The 27,164-nt window shown below is 40.2% G+C and overlaps 2 protein-coding genes across 9 annotated transcripts in view; one reads left to right on the plus strand and one right to left on the minus strand.

Moving 5' to 3' along the window:
- RNF11 (ring finger protein 11) overlaps window positions 1-11,507 on the plus strand; it is a 39,627-nt gene extending 28,120 nt beyond the window's left edge. Inside the window, exons 2-3 of the mRNA XM_036350625.1 lie at window positions 6,785-6,954; window positions 9,255-11,507. Coding sequence (XP_036206518.1) covers window positions 6,785-6,954; window positions 9,255-9,426 — 342 coding nt within the window. The 3' untranslated portion in view covers window positions 9,427-11,507. The remainder of the gene's footprint in view (window positions 1-6,784; window positions 6,955-9,254) is intronic.
- A 9,522-nt stretch (window positions 11,508-21,029) lies between these two features.
- TTC39A (tetratricopeptide repeat domain 39A) overlaps window positions 21,030-27,164 on the minus strand; it is a 46,827-nt gene continuing 40,692 nt past the window's right edge. For 6 of the 8 annotated variants that reach the window (XM_036350616.1, XM_036350620.1, XM_036350617.1 and 3 more), the window contains 5 exons: window positions 26,263-26,383; window positions 24,423-24,534; window positions 23,762-23,876; window positions 22,344-22,460; window positions 21,030-21,845 (listed from right to left, as the gene is read on the minus strand). In XM_036350616.1, coding sequence (XP_036206509.1) covers window positions 21,722-21,845; window positions 22,344-22,460; window positions 23,762-23,876; window positions 24,423-24,534; window positions 26,263-26,383 — 589 coding nt within the window. In that variant the 3' untranslated portion in view covers window positions 21,030-21,721. Of the gene's footprint in view, window positions 21,846-22,343; window positions 22,461-23,761; window positions 23,877-24,422; window positions 24,594-26,262; window positions 26,384-26,738; window positions 26,855-27,164 lie in introns of those variants that run through there. The other 2 variants (XM_036350623.1, XM_036350624.1) reach the window with 2 other exon arrangements.

Genomic DNA, 27,164 nt, shown 5'->3' on the forward strand with positions numbered 1-27,164 from the left:
CAAACTCAAAGGCTAACAATGGGGCAAATAAACAAGGTTGAAGTTTATGTGGCCCGCAAAAAAACACAAAAGCTTAAATTTTCATAGAAACGTAGGTTTATTTTGATAGAGACATGCTAAATACAAAGGGTTGAAATAAATGAGTAATCGTTGACATAAAATAATAGAACATTCTTGAACATTAACTTACCAGACACTGAATAACTGCACAGATTAATAAGTGTAACACAAATAAACCTATTTTTCTTGTTCTCCGAAAGCAAAATATTTCCTGTTGCACACACCAAACAAGTCAGTCCAAGACTAATGACATGGCAGTCAGCTGCTAAAATATTCGCTGCTACCGATTGCCACATCATTAGTCTTGGACTGACTTGTTTGGTTTGTTGCCACGTTCCGTGCCGCCCCCTGTTAGTCAGCACATGTAATAGCAAGCGGTCGAACTCCTGGTCAAGGGGACAATTTGCATATTAGGCTTTTATTATATAGGATGACATGAATTACAGGAACATGAGTGCTTTGGTTTAAATCACTTAGTTACCCAGAAATGTTTATTGAGTCCCTATTATGTGTCAGATACTGTGCTGAATAAATAGTATACATTGGTAAGCAAACAGATACAATCCCTACTCTTATCAAGCTTATAGTTTAGTGGTGAGGAAGTACATTAGTCAAATAGTTGCATAAATAATCACATACCTTTTTAGCCCAAGTACAAAATGTCTGTTGTGCTTTCTGTGTTCTCTGTCCACAAAAGTGAACCATAAGACTGAAAAAGTCTAGCCTCTTAAAAAGCACATGCTTAGAGATACTACTCATAGTTTAGTTCTTTTTATAGTAGGTGTGTTCAAGGATTTTGGAGTCCCTTATTACCCATAGTCTTATACCAGTTGTTCCAGTGTGACTTCGTATATGTCATATCTTGGTGTGGATGGCAGCTCATCAAGACTGGCCAGTTGGACTGGGACTGTGAGAAGAAGGTAGTTTAGACTGGGAATGGTAATCCAAGGGTTGAGAAACTCAGAGCTGGCAGGGGTCACAACAGAGGTCAAAATGTTTCTTGTATTAGGGACAAGCCAAAAAGCCAGGAGCAAAGCCAGGGACAGTAGCAGTTAGTTTAAAGTCTGCAAACCAGTTATTTGATGATGGGGAGAAAACTGAAGGTTGGAATAACTTACAAATGTTGACATTTACAAAGGCTTTTGATGTTATCTTATATATAAGTATATCATCACCCTCTAAAGTGCTGTTATTATCTCCATATTCAAAGATATGAAGAGACGTGGTTCAAGTCACCACAGTAAATAGCCAAGACTCCAGGCTTTTAATATTTCAGGCTGAAAACCCCATATTCTTAGATAAAAGTGTTTTTTAAATTGTGTTCCATTGATTCATAGGATTCTGCTAAGGTGCCCCAAGCAAGGGGTGGGGTGGGGATGGGGATACACATCCCTTTTAGGTGACATTCCATCCCAGCCCCATTCTACCAGAGCAGCTCAGTCTTAAATATTGTGATTCTAAATAAGATTCCTTTGAACAACAGTTATATTCCTTAAAAACTCCATGAATTAATAGGCTATGTTACCTTTTTAGACCAGGTAGTTTATGAAAGTGACACTGGACACTAGAAATTCCCAAAGTGAGTGCAAGGAGAAACTGTCTTATATTGTTTTAAAACAACTTTCTTAGGTTAGGTAGCAGCAGAATTTGACCTTCTCCCAACCTTACTTCATATAGTAAGAACTATATGAAGGTAGCTCACAGGAGTTCCAATTGAAGGACAGAGAAGTTATGATTAGACTTAGAGTTTATTTTTCTACCAGTAATAGAATCTGTTTTCACAGGGACAATTTATAGATGGAGTTGATGTTCTTTGAAATTCTTAATTCTAGACATTATTGAAATTATAAAACCTCTATTACAGATGAAAAACCTTTATAGAACCCTTTATTAGAAATGCCTTATTTTGATGGCTTTCTTGAAATGTTATTTCAGTGTACTGTTCTTCAAAGTGATGTAAATGGACAAAATCCACATCATTTAACTTATTGATCATCTTGCTATCCAGCAGCCACGCATAGTGTGGTGGAAATTATTAGCTTAAAGCAGTGGTCGGCAAACTCATTAGCCAACAGAGCCAAATATCAACAGTACAATGATTGAAATTTCTTTTGAGAGCCAAATTTTTTAAACTTAAACTATATAGGTAGGTACATTGTTATTAACTTAATTAGGGTACTCCTAAGGCTTAGGAAGAGCCACACTCAAGGGGCCAAAGAGCCGCATGTGGCTCGCGAGCTGCAGTTTGCCGACCACGGGCTTAAAGGGAGACAAGAATTCTAATTCCAACATTGTCGGTAATTATGTGACTGTAGGTAGACAAACTTAGGCTGATAAAATGGAAGAGTTGGTGTTAGATGAATTCTAAGATTCCTTTTTTAAAAAAATATATCTTTATTGATTTCAGAGAGGAAGAGAGATAGAAACATCAATGATGAGAAAGAATCATTGATTGGCTGCCTTCTATACATCCTCTACTTAGGATCAAGCCCAACCTAGGCATGTGCCCTTGACTGGAATCGAACCTGGGACCCTTCAGTCCACAGGCTGACACTATCCACTGAGCCAAACCAGCTAGGGCCTAAGATTCCTTTTTGAGAAGTTTTTGCTTACTCTGCCAATCTACTTCATTTTTTTAAATTAAATTTTATTTATTTGAATTTCTGCTTTATTGAGGTATGATTAATATATTAAATTGTAAATCCCATTTATTTCTTAAACATTAGAATACTGTTCTATAGTCATATAATATTAAAACTGCAATAATAATAGCTAATATTTATTTAAAGAGCCTTTATATGTTCATCTCATGCTGTACCAGATATACTTGCAATTCCCATTATATATATATATACTAGAGGCCTGGTGCACAAAATTTGTGCACTGGTGGGGGGGAGGTCCCTCAGCTCAGCCTGCACCCTCTCCAATCTGGGACCCCTCGGGGGATGTCCAACTGCCGGTTTAGGCCCACAGGGATCGGGCCTAACCCGGCAGTCGGACATCCCTCTCACAATCTGGGACTGCTGGCTCCCAACCTCTCCCCTCCCTGCCTGCCTGATTGCCCCTAACTGCTTCTGCCTGACAGCCCGATCACCCCCTAACCCAGTAATGGCGAACCTTTTGAGCTCGGCATGTCAGCATTTTGAAAAACTCTTAACTCTGGTGCCGTGTCACATATAGAAATTTTTTGATATTTGCAACTATAGTAAAACAAAGATTTATATTTTTGATATTTATTTTATATATTTAAATGCCATTTAACAAAGAAAAATCAACCAAAAAAATGAGTTCGTGTGTCACCTCTAACACACGTGTCATATGTTCGCCATCACTGCCCTAACCACTCTCCTGCCAGCCTGATCGATGCCTAACTGCTCCCTTGCTGGCCCGATTGCCCCCAACTGCCCTCCCCTGCCAGCCCAGTCGCCTCCAACTGCCCTCCCCTGCCAGCCTGGTCGCCCCCAACTGCCCTCCCTCCCCTGCAGACCCGGTTGCCCCCAACTGCCCTCCCCTGCCAGCCTGGTCGCCCCCAGCTGCCCTCCCCTGCTGGCCTGATCACCCACAACTGCCCTCCACTGCTAGCCATCTTGTGACCACATGGGGGCTGCCATCTTGTGTGAGGGCATGATGGTCAATTTGCATATTACCTCTTTATTATATAGGATATATGTATATGTATATACACATATATACATTATATATATATACATATATACACACATATATACATTATATATATCCACACACACATATATATACATAGATATATAGATATATATATATATACATATATATATATGTATATGTAATTGACTTCAGAGAGAGGAAAAGAGAGGGAGAGATAGAAACATCAATGATGAGAGAGAATCATTGATCAGCTGCCTCCTGCACTCACCCCACTGGGGATTGAGCCCACAACCCGGGCATGTGCCCTGAGAATTGAACTGTGATCTGGTTCATAGGTCGACGCTCAATCACCGAGCCACATCAGCTGGGCCCCATTTATTCTTACAGTGGTCTTAGTACTTTACATATGAAGAAACTGAGGCTCATAGAGGTTAAATAACTTGGTCTGAAAGTTAATAAGTTGCAGAGCAAGGTCAGTCTTTTTGACTCTGAACCATGGAACATTTCTGCACTGAAAGCTTGCCTGCTAGGTATAAAACCTTTCATCTAAACCAGAGATGAAATGGCCATATTTATTATCATTAATAACTAAAGTCATATAACTGTTATGCACTGTAAAACCCAGTTAACAAAGTTATTTTTCTAGTGCATAAAACAGGACTTTTATATATATGTGTGTGTGTGTGTGTGTATATATATATATATATATATATATATATATATATATATTGCATATAAAATGTTCTTGGAGTTTGAGCTACAAACTGAAAAGTTTTGTATATGCACAAAGCTTATTTAAAAGGAAATATTCATTTCTTAAAAAATAATTGTTTATAAAGCAAAATATTGCCTGTAGTCATAGTGTTATAGATATACACGGCTAAAAGAAAGCTTTCAAGCTCTACCAGAGAAATACAGTTAGTTTGGTAACTTATATTCCTCTGTGAAAGCTAGAACAGGGTGGGTGGAAGGAAGTGGAAGAGGGGATGGGAGCTAAATGGTGATGGGTAGAGACTTGCTGGGGGTGGTGAGCACACAGTACAGATGATGTATTGTAAAATTATGCACCTGAAGCCTATAGACTTTTGTTAACCAGGGTCACCCCAATAAATTCAATAAAAGGGGTGTGGGAGACCAATGGACACTCTCCTCACTTGATGACTGCACATGTAACTGAAGTTTCCTGTATTCTGTATAATCTTCCTAATTCTCTTATAGGTAGACAATACCTATGTAATTAAGCTGAGACTAGAAGCAGAGTCTGTCAATATTGGATGTCAGGGAAGAGGATCTGAGAATGTTTCATTCATGTCAACAACCTACTTCATAGGGTAGAATTTAGACCAATGTACCTGTAGGGAAAGATTTAAAAAATATCAAGAGTAAAGGTAGTAAGATGGAAAAGCTTGCTAGTTTGGCTGCCATAATAGTTATAGCTCTTTGAAAGCAATATTAATGATTATATAATAATTGCCATTTATTGAGTTCTTGCAATTCACCAGCTTCCTCATTTAAGCCTTATAACAACACTATAAGTAAGGTAGGATCTAATCCAGATAAGTTAAGTAGCTTAAACATGGTAGCTCTGTTAAGTGGCAGAGAAATATCTTAAGCCCAAGGTTTCAGGATTCAAGAGCCATACTTAATCATATGGTATCTTCTTTCCATGTAATATGCATGAACTAAGTATTTAGATGAAAAAAATAGTTTTGATAAGCATTCACATGCTTATTATTTCCTAAATGATTATATAGAAGTATGAAAGTAGTTAAAGTAATTATTAAATAATTTATATGGAAATTTATAGAACATTAAACTTTGAATTGCTGGCATTTTGCTTATGCCGGAGAATATACTCTTAATTATTTGATAAAGGATTTACTGGGTTTGAGCTCTTTAATTATACATTTGTTCTGAATCTCAGAGAAAAGGAATATTTCAAGTCTTATGTTAAAAATGTCTTTAACAGGAAACTCAATAATTATTTTCTAATGTAAGTAGTTATGATTTGACATTATATTTCCTATGAAAGTTTCATACATGGATTCAAAGTGTTATGTCTCCGCCAGTTTATTCAGTAGAGATGTTCTCTGGAAAACATATTAGGTGGCTCAAATAGTTCTAGCCACAAGGAAATTATTAGGTCTTATAATTATTAGTATCTAACTTATACTTCATTGAGGCACTTTCTCAAATGTCTCATCAGAGAGGTTTTCCCTGAGCATACTATCTAAACTAGCATCCTCCATCACTCTAGGAACTTTTATTTTGTTTATTCTCAACTCCCCATCACCTGACACTTAAGAGTACTCAGTGAATATCTGTTGAAAGAATGTATGAAGAGTATGAGTAAAATTACTTTATAAATGTAAGTGGAAAAAAGCAATATGGCAATATGTCTAAATTAGTATATTTTTTATGGTAATATATGCAAGTTAGTGAATGTTATAAGTAGATATTTGGCTATTTAATATATATCCCTAAGAGCTCTTTATTCCTTTTGGGCGGAAAGATGGCCTCATATTGACTCGCTCAATTATCATATCCAAATATGTATCCAGAAACCTAAAAGGAATTTTACAGAAGTTTATTGCAAAAATATGCAGTCTTTTCAAGTAAATAAATTAATTTTAAGGTTGCTGTCTACGTGGAAAGAAAAAATAAGTTTGCAAATAAGAGTCTATCATGGCCAGTTCTAATATAAATAATGGTATACCGAGGCCACAAAACTCCATTGTGTCCTACAGAACATTGCATACATTTCATTAGATGAATTAATTATATTGATTACCTATTTGTGTATCAGGAGTGAATATATCTGGGTTTTATGATCTTCATGGAGAATATTTCATATATCATGTTTTTGTTTTTGTTTTAGGGAAGCTTGTGTTTACTGTACATCCTTCAAAGTAGGTCAGATATGCTAAAATTAAAGCTGGCTAAAACAGAATCTTATATTACTGTACACTAGCTCAGTCTACCTCTCCCCAAACTCCCCTTTCCCCTTCCAACCAAAAAAAGAAGAAACAAAAGGAAAATATAAACCAGAAAACAGATTTTTAAAAACTAATCCTTTTCTCCATTTCTTAAAATTCAGGAACAAGTTCCAGTTCCGGTCTATCATCCAACACCTAGCCAGACTCGCCTAGCAACTCAGCTGACTGAAGAGGAACAAATTAGGATAGCTCAAAGAATAGGCCTTATACAACATCTGCCTAAAGGAGTTTATGACCCTGGAAGAGATGGATCAGAAAAAAAGATCCGGGAGTAAGTTTCAATAAATTTATACATGTTTTAAAGGTCTATTTTAAGAGATTTTCTTTTGAAAAATATTCTCCTGCATTTTGGAAGCCAGTTAATATAAACAGTTAATGCAAGATAATGTTTAGATAAAGTAATTTAAGAAGAATTTGAATTCTGACCATTTTATATGTTACTTGTGTCCATTTGGATGAAAGTTGATGTCAGTTAAAAAATGATTCATCTAGCTCTAACCAGTTTGGCTCAGTGGATAGAGCGTCAGCCTGCAGATTCAAGGGTCCCAGGTTCGATTCCGGTCAAGGGCATGTACCTTGGTTGCAGGCACATCCCCAGTAGGGAGTGTGCAGGAGGCAGCTGATCAATGTTTCTCTCTCATAGATGTTTCTAACTCTCTATCCCTCTCCCTTCCTCTCTGTAAAAAATCAATAAAGTATATTTTTAAAAAAATTATTCATCTGTGTGAGTATAAACTAGCACCAACATTGCCTTGTCAGCTGGGAAAGCAATTTGGCAATGTGTCAAGGACCTTCAAGTCTGTACCCTTTGAGACAGTTAATTCTAGAGATCTATCCCAAAATGTTACTTCACTCCCCTATAGCCTTATGCATAAAGATATTCACCATAGTTTTATTCAGTTAAAAACAATAGTAGAGGTATAGTTAAGTAAATTGTGGTATAGGAATACTTTGATTTGAATACATTGATAAGTTATATAGCCATAATCAACTGGCTTATTCTTAGAATTTTGTATATCTATCTATATAAAAGCCTAAGCGACCATCGCGACCAAACAGGCCGCGTCGGGCGACCAGGCTGGCAGGGGGGTTAGTGAGGGGTGACCAAACGACCGAACAGCAGGCTGCGTGGGGCGACCAGGCCAGCAGAGGCAGTTAGAGGTGATCAGGCTGGCGGGGGGTTGGGGCAGTTAGGGGCAATCAGGCAGGCAGGCAGGTGAGCGGTTAGGAGCCAGTGGTCCAGGATTGTGAGAGGGATGTCCCCAGGATCGGGCCTAAACCAGCAGTCGGACATCCCCCGAGGGGTCCTGGATTGGAGAGGGTGCAGGCTGGGCTGAGATGACCATCCCCCTCCTCCCCCCCATGCATGAATTTCGTGCACCAGGCCTCCAAAAAATATATAAATAAAAGCTATCAGACTGAAAGTAAAATTGTTTACTAACGGTTTTAGTGATATGAGGAAAATCTTGTATCCATTTCTTAATTTGTGGAGTAATATTATTAAGGCTGGCGATTTGAATATTGTATAAAATTTTACTTCTGGGGAGTTTTTGTCCTCAGAGTTATTATTTGAGAGTTTCTAATGAAGACAGCCATACTCCTTTTAGGTTGAGAGTAGTCTTGCCAATACATGCATAATCTAATTTACTTTGTTGATGTTTGACTGTCTGAGCCATAGCACCATTTAAATTTTAGTGCTAGCACTTAGGATCATATCCTATCTAGAACACTTTTTTAATAAGTAAAAAAAAAGACTGGTGAAGAAAGAGACTCAGAATTTTAACATTGTTTTTTTGTTAAAATATGTTTTTATTGACTTTAGAGAGAGAGGAGGGCAGAGGGATAGAAACACCTATGAGAGAGAAACACCAGTTGGCTGCCTCCTAGACACCCCCTGCCGTGGATCAAGCCTGCAACCCAGGCATGTGCCTTGACCAGGAAGTGACCTCTTGGTTCATGGGTCAATACTAACCACTGAGCACACTGGTCAGTCTAGAACACTGACTTGAAACACTTGCAGAATTGGGTTGCTTTTTGAACCTGAAGGAAAGTGCAGTGAACTTGAAACTGGGATTGATAAAGAGAATTCCAGCCTACAGCAGCCTAGTAAGTAGGCTGAAATTAGTGGTTCTGTTTCGGATACGTATAGTTATTAAAATGGAAACTCTTATTTCTGGACTTAAACTAAAAACTCAGTCCGTGTAAACAAAGTTTATCTAGCCAGTGGTTTCCTACCTAAAGGATCACATTTTCCTTTCAGTGTCTTCTACATGTAGCTGTTTTACAAGCACAGTTCTAACAATGGCTTTGATCCCCATGTGGTCCATTTCTCTTTGTTCTGTTGATTGGTCTCAAAGTCTGCATATTTCCAGGGGATTGAAATGATAGGTTGTAGATGGTCTAACACTTATAGGAAAAAAATTTCAATTTGCTTTGATGGTAGGATGACTGGCAAACCATTTTTATCTGTTTCAGATTAACACTGTCTTTGTAATGGGATTTTAAAGATTATTCTATACAGACTACTTCTCTAAAAATGCTTTCTGATTATTTCTCTCTCACTCCCAACAGGTGTGTGATCTGTATGATGGACTTTGTTTATGGGGACCCAATTCGATTTCTGCCGTGCATGCACATCTATCATCTGGACTGTATAGATGACTGGTTGATGAGATCCTTCACATGCCCCTCCTGCATGGAGCCAGTTGATGCAGCACTGCTTTCGTCCTATGAGACTAATTGAGCCAGGATCTCTCATCTGACTTCAAGTGAACCTTCATTTTTTGGTGGTTTTGATCTTTTGTCACTGAGCCCAAAGAGCCAGGGATTAGGAATTAAGATCATGCACAATGTTTCCTAAAAATTCCTGAATGGCTGCAGATGTTGGGGAAAAGTACGTCATATTTTAGAAACTTAGGGGGAAAAGTAGGATGGTATTTTTATGTAAAGCCTTGACCCAGTGTTTAAAAAAATATAATTGTATTTAGATCTTGTTATTGGTCCAGTACATAGGAATTGTGTAAAGTGTTACAGCAGCTGTTATATGTTTAAATCGTGTGTGTTGAAGATTAGGAAAAAGATAGTGGTTGTTTTTCCTAAATGAAATAACTTTCTTCTTCCCCACCCAAATTCTTTTCTGAAGTTGCTAGCATTTGGGTCAAGGTTTTATTAAAAGCTACATTTTATAACACTGGCACAAAAAAAGTAGTTTTAAGCTTGTTTGCACAGTTCTTTTTTTCCATTGGAAATGGAATTCATTGCCTTAGGTCTTTTTAAATAGTGTATTATTATCGTTGGGGCTGGCTCTATGCTTGAAAACCAGTTTATTTATAACCTGTTATAAGTGCTATATCTGTTTGCAGTTAGGAAATGCAGAATTCAAAGTGATCTCCTAGCTTGTAAGCAAACTGAGATGCACTATCCCTTTCTATAAAAAAACATGAGTTAATGTGTCAAGAAGCCAACTCTAGTAGGAGTTTAGTATTACCCTTTCCAATGTGTTTTATCTGATTATTTTGGTTAATATGGTGATAATTAAAAGTTAAGGTAAATTTTAAAAATTAAGATTTCTGATTTATTGAGCTTGAATTATGCCACAATGCTTATGTAAAAATGAAAGTGGCACCATGGTGAAACTGAGAAAAGTTTCTCAGTTTTTCTTGTGACCTCCTTCCCTGTTGTCTTGAACCATAGCAAAAGGATACTGCATCTCTTATTATTGTAGTGCTGAGGTTATTGAAATTATACAAAACACATCTCAGTCTCTGTTTCTTGGAAAGTCCTGCTAGCTGACTGGCAAGTCTAGTATAAGCAAGGATAAATAAGATATATGTATTTCATGTTTTGCACACAAATGCAGAATTTGTATAACCACATGACTTCATAGTTGTGATCTCAAAAAAGAAGGAATTTCTCCTTTATTTTATCTTGCAGTTAATGTAAGAACACTGAATCTCTAAGCTTCTGAAGTGTTAGAGGTAGAGATGGTCTAGTAAAGAAGTAGTTGTAATGTTTTATCCATTTTTAGCATGTGTTTATTTTTCCGTATGTACTCAGAGGTGGTTTATTTGTTCAGCTCAGTGATATTACAGCTAAAGAAATCATTCATTAGCAAAAGGAGAAGCAGTTTCATCCTAACAAATCAGAAATGTTTCTTATTTTATATTGAGTTGAATATTTGACTCTAACACTTTTCTAGATACAAAATACAAGTATCTTAAAGGTTCTTCATAACTGCGTATAGAGGAATTTAGTATGTCATAAGTGCTTTTTAAAGATTTGACATTTGGCTGTAGTATCCATATGTTGGTTAATTTTCTTATGAGCCCCATGATGGAAAGACTTAAAGATGAATTTGAGAGAAAAAAAATGAAAGTAATTAGATTGTCAGGTTTATTAAATTGTTACATGTATCTTGCTTAATTTTTGTTCATTAATTTATATCCACCCAATTACATAAAGCAAATTTGGAGGAAACACCTGAAGTTGTGCAATATTTTTAGTGATATTACTGTTTTTATCCTTGTGTTTTCTACTTAAACATGATGTCTGTGTTATCAAGTATTATAGTCAGACTTTTTTTCTAGATCTTTAAATTTGGTAAATGAACTTTTTAAAACTCATTTTTTATGTTGCTGTTAGTCTTTCTTTATACATGGCTTCTTTCACAGAAGTTTGGTAGTATTGAAGGTACCAGTATTGAGTTGAATGCTTTTTTTTTTTTAGGTACTTTGTATTCTTTGATTTTGACCTTCAGCTACATGTTAAAAACCACCAATTTTGGCTTTTACTAAGTTAAATAAAGTTATAATACAGTTGTAAAGAGCTAAAGTTAGAGTTGATTACATAACAATATTTCCCAAGTTTTCTAGTCTTTTCTTTAAAACATATATGTATAGATTTAATCAGTTACTTTTGAATCTTTGGGTATATATAATTTGGGGAAAGTATTTTTATGGCTTGGTATTTCATCATAAATTTAGAAGCTTAATAGATTCAAATTTTCTAAAGCCAGATGATAGGCTCACTATATTTAGATTAGCGTGTTCATGCTTGGCTATAGGATTTAAAATGTCTGAAAAGCCTGATGAGGAAAAATAAAAAAGAATTTTATTCTTTTAAATGTAAACCAAACAAATTTAAATACTACTAGTTTGATTCACACAAACCTTTTCAATTCTATGAGTGTTCTTTGTAGAGAATTTCTTAAGCCACGTATTATAACTCACCCTACTACCAGTACATACCGTGTGATATTAAAACAGTATGATTTTACAGAATACAGTGAGCATTGAAGTAACAAATTCTCTATGTACAAAGCTCCTTTGTAAGGAAGCATGCATTTTAAAAGAGGAGAATGGGAATCAGGAGAAGAAGGTAAGTTTCTTTGGCATAATTCAGAAATGTGTGCAGCTTGGTGGCTACCTCTGCCTACAAGTATATTAGCTAGTAGTCAGTTTCTGAGTCAACTGATTCACTTGCATTTAAGTGCATCATAGCTGACATAATAACCTCAACTAGTATTTTTTTAATCTTTATTATTGAAAATATTACAGATATCCCCCATTGACCTCTTCTATCTCACCCTGTCCTTCATGCCAGGCCTTCACCACATTATTGTCTATATCCATGGGTCAACTAATTTTTTAAACTTTTAATTTTGAAATTAGTGGACATGGGAAAAGTTGGATTTTTGATTAGTAGCTCCTGAAGTAATATTAAATTTATTCACCTGAATTTAAAAATCACCTAGTCTTTTATTGGTTGGAGAGAAAGCTGGAAAAGATAGTTTGTTTTCCCCTTCCTCTCTACCTCTCTACCTCTCTAAATAGCTCTCTTGCTCCAGCCTTACATTCAACTAGACTTCCCTAAGACACAAGCCTGATTCAGGATGTTCCCATCAGGGGAGTCATGGGCATGAGAGCCAGTATCCTCCTGATGCATTATATTAATCCTGTGGGGACTTAGCTGAATTCCTTCTTCTTTTCCCCACTTGGTCCCAGTTTCTAAGTATTTTACTATTGAAGTCTTTTGTTTCCATTAACTTTGTGCCCCTGTTCTCACAAAGGCTGTTTGATGCTCCTGTTCCCTTTGGAAATGAATTGTTATTACAGGCTAGCCTGCCTATTAAAAAGTTTGGATCTACCCATTTATCTCTTTAAATACATTTTTTCCTAAGGAAGATATTCTCAAAACCTAGGTGCTTATTTAATAAATGCTTGTTAAATAAAGTATAGAGTAAAAATATCCAACTACAACGTTTCATCATTGCATTGAATGTAATTGTTGATTGACCCTCCGTTAGGTGAGATTTTCCTAAGAGCAAAGATAGTATCTGAAATAATTTTTTCTTGGTTCTATATACATCAAAATATGTATTTGCCTATATCATCAGATAGTGATTTAATGTTCACAGTTCAAATTTAGACAGGGCTTTAGTTTGTGATGATTTAATCAGGGGTGGGGAACCTTTTTCTGCTAAGAACCATTTGGATATTTATAACATCATTCATGGGCCATACAGACTTAACCAACTTAAAAATTAGCCTGCTATATTTGGTCAGGCATTTAGCTCACCCCTAATGCCTCGCAGGGCCAGACCAAATGATTTTGAGGGCCTTATACAGCCCCCTGGCCGGATGTTCCCCGTCTCTGATTTAAGTGAAACATAGGGTTTAATGGAGTAAATAACTGTAAATGTTTAGTCATATTGCATTATATAAACATCTTAAAACAGTTCTTTTCCTAAGTGGTTTATAAGATATAGTAAGTTAATTATGTAGTTAGGGAAAATTTATTGGACTATTTGTTAGTTCTGCACATAGCATTTTTAAAATATGGTTTTATTTTTTAATATATATATTTTTTGTTGATTTCAGAGAAGAAGGGAAAGGGAGCGAGTGGTTGAAACATCAATGATGAGAGGATCATCAACTGGCTGCCTCCCACACGCCCCCTACTGGGGATCGAGCCCACAACAGGGGCATGTGCCCTGACTGGGAATTGAACCATGACCTCCTGGTTCATAGGTCAATGCTCAACTATTGAGCCACACAGGCTGAACATACAGTATTTTTAACTTGAGAAAAACAATTTCCATCTATTTTTTATTTCCTAAGACTTACATTACAACATAAAGAAGTTAGTAAATGGACATAACAAAAGTATTTGGGGAATATTAATTTAAATATACTTTGTAATTCCTTTTATGAGAGCCTCTTACTAAAAGCATCCCACAAAAAATTGATTAGCTTAATTCTAACCAGCCCTTTTTAAAACCATACAGGGGTAAGTTAAAAATTAACAACAGTACTGGGTGTTCAGAGTTTGATTGTTCAGATAAGTGTATCCAGACTTTGCTTTTCCATTTGTCTTTTGGCATTTCCTTGTTCTTTAGCATGGAAATAGAAAATCCCAATGAATCTCTTTACAGCCCGTTCACTGATTCATAAAATTTTTTGAGAGGCATTAGTGAAATTATACAAAAGAGGTTTGGATTTATCTGCCCATTTTAATTGTCCACATTGTTCTTGTTTGCTTTATCACTCTGAGCAATAGGCCTTAGCTCAAGACAATTACTGGAACCATTTGACTACTGTTACTGATAGACTAAAACCACTTACCATTTCATAACATTTTTAAGGAAACTTTAGGAGTGATACTAACTTTCCTTTATATTTTTGTTTCTTGTGAAAAGTTACTGTCCACTTGAAGATTTAGTCATCTTTGGATGCTTTCCACAGAAAATTTGTTTTCCCCTGCATGTGAATGAAGAATGAAGCAGCATTATGAATAAGGTACACATTTTAGGCATCTATAATTGATTATGTTAAAAGGAGCAGCAGCACCTGTTTGCTTTGAACCCTTTCTATAACATCAGGGCTTATAGGCTCCAGATTTCTTGGCACTGAAGAAAGAAGTTGAAGTGAGTAAATGAAGGTTTGCCTCAAGAGTCTAGTCATAGTGATGAACTCTTGAGTGCTTGTGAGAAGATTTGATTGGCTTTGCAGAAGTGATGAGCCCAGCTTTTATCTGGGGCCACATAGTAATTTAGTCATTTGGGATCCAAAGGCATTGTGTGAATTGGGAAGCCTGGAATATGTCAGAAAGACATTGAGATTGGCTTCTAACACTCTCCATACTCGAGGTGGGAGAATAGGCTACATTCTGCCAATTCCAGAATCAGCCAATCCTTGAGCTTTGACACTGTGCAAAATCATGACCTTCTGTCTATGAGGGTAGCTGAACTCAGTAGATAATTATAAATTAATAGCTACAATTTTAGGATGTGCAGTGTGTGGGGAGGGGAAATTGTTTTTCACAAACCATTTGTCATCATGGCCCTTGCCGTGATGGGATCTTGACATGAGGAGGAATAATTTATAAACATTTTTCTTTCTGGTAGTGAGCAGGTACTATATCTAGTAGGGCATTTTGAAATGGTTTGTTATTGCAAGTACTATTCTCGGGATTACTTATTTCTTAAACTGAGTTAATGGCTTTGAAGATATCTTTGAAGTAAGAAATCACATTTATGGATGTGGGTTTTGATAAACTGGGTTTCTGATTTCCATGATGAGCAAAGGACATGAAATGCCAACTCACATGGACTCTTAGAGCCTATCACTTTAGCATATTGATAGTATTTTTTTCCTTAAGACTAGTAGCTGGTAAAGGGAAGATTTATTTTTATCAGCAAGTTTACAGAAAGCAGAGGCAAGTGTTGCTGGAAATCTTTGGTATCGCACCAGCTCCTAAATTCCATGTTTAACCCTATAGAATTCATTCTTCATGTAGCAGCTAAAATAATTTTGAGTAAATTGGATGATGTCATTCCTTTGCTTAGAACGTGTATTGCTTTCCAGTGTGCTGAGAGTAAAATCCAAACTTCTTAATGAAGATCCATTGGCTTTCTGCTCTCTTCTTTCATAGTACTCTAGCTATAGCCTTGTTAGACTTTCTTTTTGTGCCTTCAAAAATGTCAAGCTTGTTCCTATCTCAGATCTTTTGGAATTACAGTTTCTGCCCTGTAGTTCACTTCAGTCATTTCAATGACTGGCTTATTCTCCAGACCAAACACATCCCCTTTTTATATACTCCTACTAGTATGTCTTCCTTAGCAGACTAAGCTCTATGAGATCAAGATATTTGGGTGAAGGGGAAGAGAAAATGGGGCAGAAGAGAGCCCTAACGAACCTGAACATTTCTGATTGAGAGGGAGCCATCCTCAAGGAAGTTCCCAATGGAAAATAGGGATCTTATAAAGAAGGGCAAAAGCAACCTTCTGATAAGCTTTTGTCACTAACCAGTACCACAGACTGTACCCACTGTCCTTATTCTTCCCTTCACCTAGGAAAGTTTCTGTATATGAACTTTGAAAAAAAGGTCATATAGTGGATACATGTTGTTTTTGTTTTCCCAGTACCCCATCTTTTTTATAGTAAAAACCTCCAACTGGCATGTGACCCAGTTGTACCAATTGTAGTACCTCACTCCCTTTCTAAGGCAGTGTGATTCTTAAACTTTAGTGTGCATCAGATCCACCTGAAGGGCTTGTTAAAATGTAGATTACCTGGCCTCACCCTTCTAATCCCCTGATGATCTGATGTTGATCTGGGGAAACTGGTCTAAGGGATGGACATTTAATCAAGCTAGACTAATCTGAGTTCTTATCTGGGATTTTTCATACTGGAGGTAGGAAAAGAAGCTAGCTTCTTCTGGTCACAAAGCTGTAAGTAAGGATGTGAGGTCTGAACTGCCACGTACCCCTCCCATGCAGAGAAGCCAGTTCAAGAGAATAAATCTAACACAGGAGCAAAGTCAAGAGATGGAGAGCACTAGAGCCCTTGACTCAGTCATCCCCGAGGCCAGTAGTCGCCAACTGGTGGTCGGCAGACCACTGGTGGTCCACAAGGTCCGAAAGGTTGGTGACCGCTGCTCTAGGCCAAACCCACCACTGCCTTCCCACAGTATATGTGGTCCAATAAATTTCCCACCTAAAGTTACTATTTTTAATAGATCAGGCTTTTCTCTAACTGTAAATTTGCTCACAACCTCTTTCCATAGATAGTTATCTGAAAGCTGTAGTCCGGGGGTGACAGATTTCTGGCCCATGGACCACTTTGACCCACAGAGATGATGTTGCCAAACTTAAAATTGAATGCCTTTAGCATACACATCCCAATTTTCAAATGTTTCTACTTCTTATCGTCTTACTAGAGGCCTGGTGCACAAATTCGTGCACGGGTGGGGTCCCTCAGGGTGGCCTATGGAGTTCAGGCCCCAGATTGCGCCCCCAACCTCACAGCCCCAGCTCACGCCCCCAGCCCCTCCTGGCACTCCACCTTGGCTTGGTGCTGCCCCCTCACCTGCTCCACCATCCTGCCTGCAGGGTGATTGTTCAGGCCTGGGCCCCCTACTCAGCTCCCTCAGCGCCTGGGAGCCAGGTGGCAGCTGAGCTCCCCACCACCGCTGCTGGTCATCGTTTGCGGGACAATCAATGAGGCAATCGGGCACCTGCTTGCACCCGCCTTGGCCTGGTGCCGCCTGCTCACCTGCTCCACCATCCAGCCGTGGCCCCACTCTCGTCGGGGCCTATGAGGGCCAGCAGTGCCTCCACTGCTGCCCCGCTGCCAGCGCCATGTAGCTGACGCCCACCATGCTCTGCACCGCCCCCTGGTGGTCAGTGCACGTCATAGCAAGTGGTCAGTATTCCAGGCGAACAACCGCCCAAGGGGAAAATTTGCATATTAGGCTTTTATTATGTAGGATACCAAAGCTCTTCTAGCATATGGTTTGCTGCCCCTCAAGCCTCAGTCCAGGCCTGTCTCTCTACATCTGTTCAGGCCTCACTTCTTGTCTCTGGAGTAGCTGACCAGACTCTGCCTATCCATCTGGGAATTAGAGCCTTTTCCTCCAATAGCCCTTGATCATTTTATGAGCAAATACTGTTGCTTAAGGGTTGCCTTTTTTTCCTTTTGACTTTATTGAAGTTAGACCCTATCCCTACCTCAGGAAGCTTAGTGGCCTGGGGAAACTGCCACACAGACATATGCTGTGTGTTTTAAGCCAAGAGTTTCTGGTGTTTGAGTATTTAGCCAGTACCTTAAGAGTGGCCTAGTGACTATAAATCAGCTCCAACTTGTAATCATTTTAAGCTCAACCAGCAGTTTAGCAAAGTGTGGGCTTTAGAATTAACTGCCTAGCTTCAAATCTTTATGCTGCAAAGTAACCAGGTGATCTTAGGCAAATTATTTAACCTGTTTCAGTTTTCTCATCTGTAAAATGGCAATAATCATCCCTACTTCATAGTGTGGTTATGTGGATTAGAACCATGTCAAGTACTTAAACTAGCAACTGGTAAATAATGAGCATTTGATATTAGCTATTTTTCTTCCACCCAGGGCATATAGTGTCTGGTGTTCAGAGGTGTTTGTTAATGATGTGAAGAAAAACAAGACAACCCAGTCCAGTCATTTGTGAGGTGTTACCTGTGACGTGTCTAATTAAACTTGAATGTCAACTTTAAGAAGTCCATAGTGACTTTTAGTAATTGTATATCTTCCCAGAGGAAGGACTGTATTACATTTTGTCATTTGACAGTTGACTTTGTGCAGTGGAGGCAGTTCATAGATTGCTAACTTAGAAGTGAATTTTTCAAGCCCCCAAATGAGGCTCCTTGTTTGTGGACTCACCCTGTTGGGCAGTAGTGAACTTTGCACCAGGTTTCCGGAGCTGTGCTAACCCAAGCAGAAAGACACTTTCTAGCGTTGGAGAGCTACCTCTGGGACTGGGGTGAGGAGTTCCCATTTGCTACATGGTTTTCAGAATCCAGGTACCTCTCATTTATTACTGCATTAGTGTGATGGTGCTAAGAACATAAGGAAACAGTTGTTGAAAAGGCACACTGTTAGCTTTAATTTTTAAACAAACGAGAAGTTGTCTATTCCCCATCATTTTAGAAGAAATAAACTTGGGAGTAACTCCAGAAAAAAGTGTCTTTGGATTTTATTCCTTTGTTGAATGTAGTCACAGGCTAGGGTTTTCTAAAACCTCCTGGTGCTGTTCTTCAGTTGCCAGGAATTGCCCACCTGGACCTCAGCCAAGTCTTGGTTTGGTGTTGGCCCTTTAGGGTCCTGTCTTTTTGCATGAATGACGATAGAGGTCTTGGAAACACTCCCATTCTGACTTGAGAGATAAGGAATAGGGAATCCTGCTAACACATGGGAGAACTGATAGGGAGCAGCACACTGCTGAAAGCCAGCCAGCCAGCCCAAGGGCCTGTGATCAATGAGAGGCAGAGGTAGACTTTCCGTTGTCAAGGGCCTGTTCAGGTCATGTTACACAGTTGCTACTTCCTAACAACTGAGTTCCTCTGTGTGGCACAGAATGCAGACTTGCCCCAAATGAGGATTATTTGCTCACTGGTATCCTGGGCTATTGTCGGGGCCCCTGATTGAGGAAGCCTATCATTTCTGGTTAAGTTTTGGCAAAAAGCAGAGAGTTATATTTCTGTTGCCTCATTTTGGAGATGAAAACCCACCAACAGACTTGACCAGAGTTAGAATTCGAACTGTTAACAGCAGGAAAGAGTAATCTAGTCCAAATTACTAGTTTTTAGTGGGTCTGTGATTTTCCTAAGGTTACTCTGAAAATCAGTCAGTAGCAAAGCAGGGACAACAATTCAAGTCTCCTTATTTTTAGGCCAAAACTCTCCACCTGACCAGCTGCCTATCCAGGGCAGATGTGCTGGAAAAGTCTTTAAGAGAAGTAACCAGAAATGGCTCAAAGAGACACAGTGAGAAGCCCATAATGGAATTTTCACCTTCAAAGGCCTCTGCACAGGATATGGTGTCAGACACCCAATATGGTCACCCTCCACTCTCCTCCACATACATGTTTTCACAGACTATCTCAAGCTGCAGCTGGGATAAAGGAGACAAAATCCACTGATTTCTCTTATCAGCCAGACTGCAGCCAGGGCAGCAGACAGAGAGGTAAAGGTGACGTAGGCTAATTAATGAAGCCCAGCAAGAAAACAGCAACAAACACTGACAAGGAAACTGACTAAACTTTAAAATACAAGCAGAAGCACCTAAAATAAAGGTTGAAATAAAGCTTTTTATAAACTATTTTGCAAATTATATTTTGTATCTATGGCCAGTACTGCTTTTATACAGCAGCAGGTAGAGTTCTTCTAATATGTGGGGAAGCCACTAAATGCTATCCTCTCAGCAGCCTGGCTCTAGTCACCTCTGACCCTGCCATGCCCTGTCACCTAGAAACAAACTGGTCTCCCAGCACCCAGGCTTTGGAGGAGATACAGCTTGCAAAGGGCTGCTCTATGGAGAGCATTCTTTTGTCTAATTCTAACAAAACGAGAAAAAAACTTCGTAGCATTTCTGCTGTGACAGTACTAAGTGCAAAGGAGGAGCTTGAATGAGGGTTTTCTGCTTTTCTTTCCCTAATGAGAAAATGCCTATAACCCATTGCTTCATTCAGTGTCAGTCATGGAAGCTGGTTGACTGTACATTAATAGATTAACCCACCCAACCACTGACAGATGCTCAAAAGTATTTGCTAAATACAGCAGTGCTGGAAGATTGGGAAAGTTGTCTACGGTCCTTCCCTTAAAGAAATTGCATTCATGTACTTGAGGAGTCACATGTTCATAGATGACTATTTTTACTGTGTCCATGATTTTTCTAGGGAAATGGTTAAATTTAAGTATGCTGTCATGGGATTGTGAATGGTAAAGTTTGGTGTTGGTTACTGAACTTGAGTTCTCATTTTAACTGTCCCAGAAGTTGCAAATGCAGGTGCTTTTAGAGACCAGAAAGATAAGTATTTAAAGTAGCCTCTACTCCGTTCCAACTGATTGTTGCCTTATTGCTTTATGGTAATGAGGCCCCATGTTGCCAGATTTTTTTTTTTTTAATTAGAGGTCAGAAACCAGACTTATTTGTGAAATCTCCTCATTTTTAAATGTTAACTTATTCTAAAATTTTTTAAAATATCATGTTGTTCAAATAAAACATACCTAGGTCACATGGTTTCTGATCCAAACTTTCTGCCCTGCCTAAGAATTCAAGCAACACATATTTGACTGAAATACTAGTAGATGTTGCATGTTCTCTTTTAAGTATAAGTTTTATTACTTAAATATCTCTTTTCTCTTAACTGAAAAAAAAATTAAAACATATAAAATATGCCAAGAATTGCCATCCTGTTTCTAAGAAAAATGCTGTCAGTAAATAAATGTACCTCAGAATGAAGTACAGAAGATTTTTTAAATAATTCCCAATGGTTTCAATCTGATGGCAACCCCCTCCCACCCCCCCCCCCCAACTTCATGGCACAGAAAGAGCCACACAGGTCCCCTTCTGTCAGGCCTCGGCATCCCCATTCCTTACTGGTGGAGACTGATTTCCTACAGATGGATCCCAATGAAAGTTATCTCACTAAATAGACATGTTTGCTTTTTAAAAATTGGACAGGTACAAAGGGAGTTAAAACAAAGTGTAAGATAGTGTCTCTGTGCAACCCCAGAAGCCTTGAAGCCTGAGGTGCAGACCATCCTGAGGGTCCCTCCAGCCCTGGGAGCTGAGACCGTGCTGACATTTGAAAAGCAGTTTGGCCTTTGGCAGCATACAGACTTACCCCCCGATCAGTATGGGTTAAAGCAAAGGTTACAGGTGGTTGGTTGGTGGTTTTTTGAAAAGCCAACTATGATCCCATCATTGTATTTCTAAGTAAAATGTAAACTGTTCATACATTCTCTTAAACATCACAGTGAAAAACAAGTACCCGTATATGTGATAGGGCAGGTGGAGAGCTCCACCTGCTCTGTCCTTGGCAGAGGACCTTGGCCACACAGGTGAAAATGTAGGCTTGGCTTCTTCACGGATACTCATGTCGTGCCATCCCACTGGAGCACCGGTGGACCCCAAAGGCAGGGCAGGGGGTGGGGATCAGTTTTGAAATGTTTCCAGGAGCTCTGTCCAGCTGTCTGTCTGCCAGCTTGGGAGTGCTGCGCCAAACTACAGGGACACTGATGAGACCACAGCTCTGCTTACATTCTCTAGAGAAGACTTGGCTTGGAGTGTGGCTGCCTGGATTCGAAAATGTGTCCTTGACTCCATGGAGTAATTCTTGTAGTTTTGCCTGGAAGAGACCAGAGAATCAGACACATGAGGCTGCTGTAGAAAGTGCTGTTTCTTTAGTCTGAACTGTGGGAGTCCACCAGCCAATGAAGAATTGTAGAGGTCTAAATCCCTGTCTCTGTCTAGAGAAAGTTGGGTGGTCTGCCAATAGGGATTAGCAGAAAGGCTGTGTAGCCCCTCACCCAGACATCATGCCCTCTGGAACTCTTGGTCCTGATCAGTCCCTAGACTTGAGGTGTCAAGAGGTAGATCTATGGGCTGGAACGTAGGGGACCAGGGTCTTCACACAGCCCTGTGGCTGACTTGAGTGTGATCCTGGGCAACTCACTCACTGCTTCTGGGATTCTAATTCTTCATTGGTGAATTGAGAAGGAAGCCTTCCCACCCTAGGTGAGAGCTGGGCTCCTGGGGATGAGGGCCCAGGCTCTGGACTGCCTTACCACGCTTGCCAGCACCCTCCCTCACTAATTAGCCCCAGCCAGGGCTAATCAAGCCTTACTTGGCAGTTTCCAAGAGTTTGACAGCCTCTTCGTTTCTGCCTTGCTCCATAAACAGCAGAGCCAGCTCCAGCAGGGCATTTGGGATCAAGTAGTGGTCATATTTAATCTTCTTTTCGCTGTGGGAAAGAAGAGGACATGGCTTACAGGCTCACCCTTGAAACGTCCTTCAGGCTTCTCACAGGCCTTCCCCAAATGGGAGGATCCAACCCATGCCCTCAAGTGGGGTTTCCAGCTCTGAATTCTCATTTGGGAAGGTTCCCACTACCTAGCCCTAGGAAGGTTTAGGATCCACAGCAGAGCCTTCCAGACCTCTGCACCTGGGACCCAACTCCCTAACAACCTATGGCTCATGTCATACCCTTGGCCACTTCCACCTCAGTCCCCAACCCTCTTTTTCCTGGTTGAATTATTATATTGGGAAGTGTCCTGTCTTCAATCTGGCCCCTCTAACCTACCCACCATGCTGTCCCAGAACTATCCTTTTAGAACCCAGATCTGCCCTGCTTGGTATCCTTCCTTACTCTCTTCTGTCTACAGGATAAAGTTCAGTCTTGTAAGCAAAACAGCCACGCCCTTTGCAGTCTAGGTGTGCCCCCCTCCCCTTATTTCATCTGCAACCCTTTCCCTCTATAACAGCCGTGGGCAAACGGCCCGTTTGAAATGAATAAAACTAAAAAAAAAAAAAAAAAACCATACCCTTTTATGTAATGATGTTTACTTTGAATTTATATTAGTTCACACAAACACTCCATCCATGCTTTTGTTCCGGCCCTCCGGTCCAGTTTAAGAACCCATTATGGCCCTCGAGTTAAAAAGTTTGCCCACCCCTGCTCTATAACTTCACCCAGGCAGGAAAAGCCTAATCATTGTCCTTCCAACCTCAGGCATATCTGTGCCAAGCATTTGCACATGCTGTCCCTACTCAACTTAAAACTCCTCCTTCATTACTTTCTCTGCCCATAAACTTGACAATTTAACTGGCATCCCTGGAAAACCTTTCCTGGTATCTTGAATTAGGTTTAGGTCCCTCCTCAGGACACCTGCTGTCTTTTCCGCTTCCCTGTGCCACGGCCCGGATCATATCAGGTTGAGTTGCCTGTAGCTGTTGATCTGTAACATTTGTAATCCACAAGAGCAAGGGCAGGGTTGGTGAATTACAAACTCCAGGGGCAACATTAACACAAAACTCAACGTGGATAGACTCCTGTAGTTGAGCAGGCTGGCAGCCCTGCCAGATGAGGTCTGAAAATGATCTGTGCCTTGCTAGGCCCTGGCACGGAGTAGACACTAGTATACATGTAGTACCTAGGGGGAGGCACTGGAGTGCACAGGAGGGAGAAGCAGTCCTGAAAATTCTACCCAGGAGAACCAGGCCACAGTAGCCATCTGGATTGGGAGCAGCCACAGAGGCACTTACTTGGCAGAGATGCTCCTGAAATTCTCCTCAGCCTCCTGGACACGGCCCAGGTATTTCAGACACAGGCCTTTCAGCAGCTTCACCAAGCACTCATCATCCACTGAGTACTCATTTTCTGAGAACAGGGGAGTGAGAGGAGAAAACAGGCTTATTCATTTCTGCAACAGTCACTCATGGAGTCCCTACTCTGTGCTGGGCCCTGAGGACACAGAGGTGACTCACACATGGTCCCTGTCCTCAGGGAGCTCACATCTGGGAAGAAAAGACATACTGAGACGAGGACAATACAGTGGAATCAAGGCTGCTTGAAGGAAGCCCAGGGGCTGTGGGAGCCCATTGGAGGCCTTGACTCAACCTGGGGGACAAGAGACAGCTTGGAGGAGCTCTCGTTGACACTCAGTCTAGAAAGGCACATTCCCAATAAGGAGTGTGCAGGAGGCAGCTAATCAATGTTTCTCTCTCATCTATGTTTCTAACTCTCTATCCCTCTCCCTTCCTTTCTGTAAAAAATCAATAAAACATTTTTTAAAAAAGAAAGAAAGGCAAAGGTCAGTTACCAGGGTAGAGAAAGGAGGACAGACATTTTTGGTAGAGGAAAATTTCAACTGCAAGTCCTGTGGTCTGACCCAGCCTGGCAGATTCAAGGGCCTGGGGTAGTCACCTGGGCCCTTTTCCAGCATCTCTTCAGCCTTGGTGATAATCTCAAGTATCCCATCTGTGAGTTCGGGCTGCTTCCCAATCACAGCGTAGCCATTCCAAATGTACATCATTTCCTGAAGGTAGGGGAGCAAGTCAGTCCTAGGTTTCTTCAATGGGGTCTCAGTTTCCCCATCTGTAAAATGGGCAGCTCAGATCAGAGGATCACTAAAGGCCCTTCTAAGCTTCTAAATATTGGAGAAATAATTTACCTCAGCACTTCAGTATTTCCAAGAGTTTAAGACTGTCACCTCTCCTGTTCCCCCCTCTCCCCCCGCCCCCAAGGCGTTGGGCTTGAGTTACCATCATGAAAACTATGAAACACTCTGATTTCCTTTTTCTGCCTTGACTTCTAGGAAGCTCAGAATACTAACATGTTCATTCATAGTAATTTTGTTTCTTAGGTTAGCATTTTCTAAACTATCAAACCAAGTAATAGATGTGAAAGTGATTTGTGTACATAAAGTTCTAGAAAGGCATTACTCTTATGGTTCTTGTTATGTTCTAGGGAGGGAATTTAAGTTTAGACCAGTGTTTCTGAAGATCATAATATGGTCCCAAGTTAGTAAATGTTCCATTAAAAAAAAAATCCAGGGCCAAATGAGTTAGGAAAAAAGCTTCTTGAGACTTACCCTGCTGATTGGTATATAAAAGCTCCAAGGTCTACATTATATACACTTTGTTTAGAACAGTCTTACCTAATATATTTCAGAAATCATTTTACGCATAAATGGTATTTTCCAGATTATAATTTGGGAAATTCTCTCCTAAATTTTTGGTATAGGTGCTTCCCCAACCCTTCCTTACAACACCCCCCTCCCCATTTGATGACAGTAGTTTTACTTTATAAAATATTTCTAAATAGAGGTAGTCAGGATACAAGTTCTAAATACATTCTATAAATATTGAATGCTTTGATTTATAAAGTAACATTTTATCAACTGATTTCTCATAACTGTTCTATGAAATGGGCAAAGTATATGCTACCCCATTTTATATTAAGGAAGGGGGACCCTACCCAAGGTCACACATTAGTGAATAGTAGGTCCATGACCAATAAAAGGTCTCTGAGGACTTTTTCTACTTCTCTGATGCCTGCTAAAATCATGCATGGAATTAGCATCACAATGATTCAGAAATGGGCTCAGAAACCAGACTATTTGGGTTCAAATCCTGACTCTAATTCCCTAGCTGTGCAACCTAGACAAGTTATTTTATCTTTCTACTTATATCTTGTCTACTTATTAAATATCTTTCTATTTTTATTATCTATTAGGACTTGGTATCCCCATCTGTAAAATGGGAATACCACCGCACCTACTCAGAGGGTTATTGTGAGGCTCAAATGAGGCCATGGGCCATGGGTATGAACCTTGAACACAGCTATTAATAACAATGTCGGCTATTATTATTTCAGAGCTGACTATAACACAATCCCAGGGCTCAGGGCTCAGAAAAGCTCAGTCCAGTGATGGGAACAGTGTAAACAACAATCACGTGACAAGACTGAAACAAGCAGGGTAGGAGCACAAACAGCCTCTGCCTGGGGACAGGGTGTGGGCTGTCTAGGAGGGCTGCTCACTTGTAGCCCCACCCCCTGGCCACCAGCACTTCCTCAGAGGCAGGGCTGGCTCAAACTCCTCTGTCCCCTATCCCAGGTGAATTGTGAAATCCTTTCCAGGCCCCTGAGGCATGAAGGTCTTTCTCCTTCATCCACTTCCTCTGGGCCTGTGGTTGTACCCCTGGCTCTCAGCTAATCCCTATAATCCCAAACAAATGCAATCCCAAAAGATCCTCCTACCCACCAGAGCAGGGATTGGCAATGAGATGGGTGAGGGAGCAAGGTAGCGCCTGGACTTCCGGATGGCAAACTTCTCTGTGGGTAGAGATTTCCCAGCGATCTTGAGTTTCAGGCCTGGCACAGCCCTGCAAGAGAGATGAGGGTGGAGGAGGGTGAGAAAAAGCAAGAGAGAACTGAGAGTCCCCAGACTGCCAAGCAGCTGCTTGGCACCTCTCTGGGCCTCAGTTTCCCCGTCTACATGATGATAGTGTTGGACTCAGTCTACATCTTGTTTCACAGGCTTTGACCCAAGACCTGACCACTTCCTATGAGTAGGCAAAGGGCTCCTTCACACCAGCTGGCAGAGGAGAGAATATACACAAAGGCCCAGGCCTGTTCTGCCTTCTAGCTGTCTCTTCTCCACTCCCAGGCCCCACTTCCTGAGGGGCCGGCCCCATTTCACAGGGGAGACTAAAACCCCCAAGAAAGGGAGGGACTTGCCCAAGACTGCACATCTGGAAGTTTTAATTATCTCTTGCCACAGGCATTTGTGGCCTCCTCAGCTGTGTCCAAGGGCAGAGTAAAATGTGGTATGCAGCTAAGCCAAGCCTCCACATCTGGGGCCTCACCCACCCAGCTCCATCCCACCTTCCGATTTCTGCCACAGTCACGGGGTGTGAGCCGCCCAGGAAACAACTGGACCTAGTTGTGAGCTCCCCCACCAAACACCGCCCCTGCTTTTTCACAGCAAAACTTCTCTGGGCCTGTTTTCTCCTTTCTAAAATGGAGATAATGATATGAAGGAGAGCAGAATTGTCACCCTACAACATGCCTCTTTGGCATAAGGATTATTTTAGGCTGGTTATTTTTAAGAAATAGCATACACAGGAAGAGCTCTTGAAAACCTAGACGTTACCTTTTGTGAGA

Source organism: Myotis myotis, unplaced genomic scaffold, assembly GCF_014108235.1.
Source record: "Myotis myotis isolate mMyoMyo1 unplaced genomic scaffold, mMyoMyo1.p scaffold_m19_p_2, whole genome shotgun sequence".
Classification (NCBI taxonomy): Eukaryota; Metazoa; Chordata; class Mammalia; order Chiroptera; family Vespertilionidae; genus Myotis; species Myotis myotis.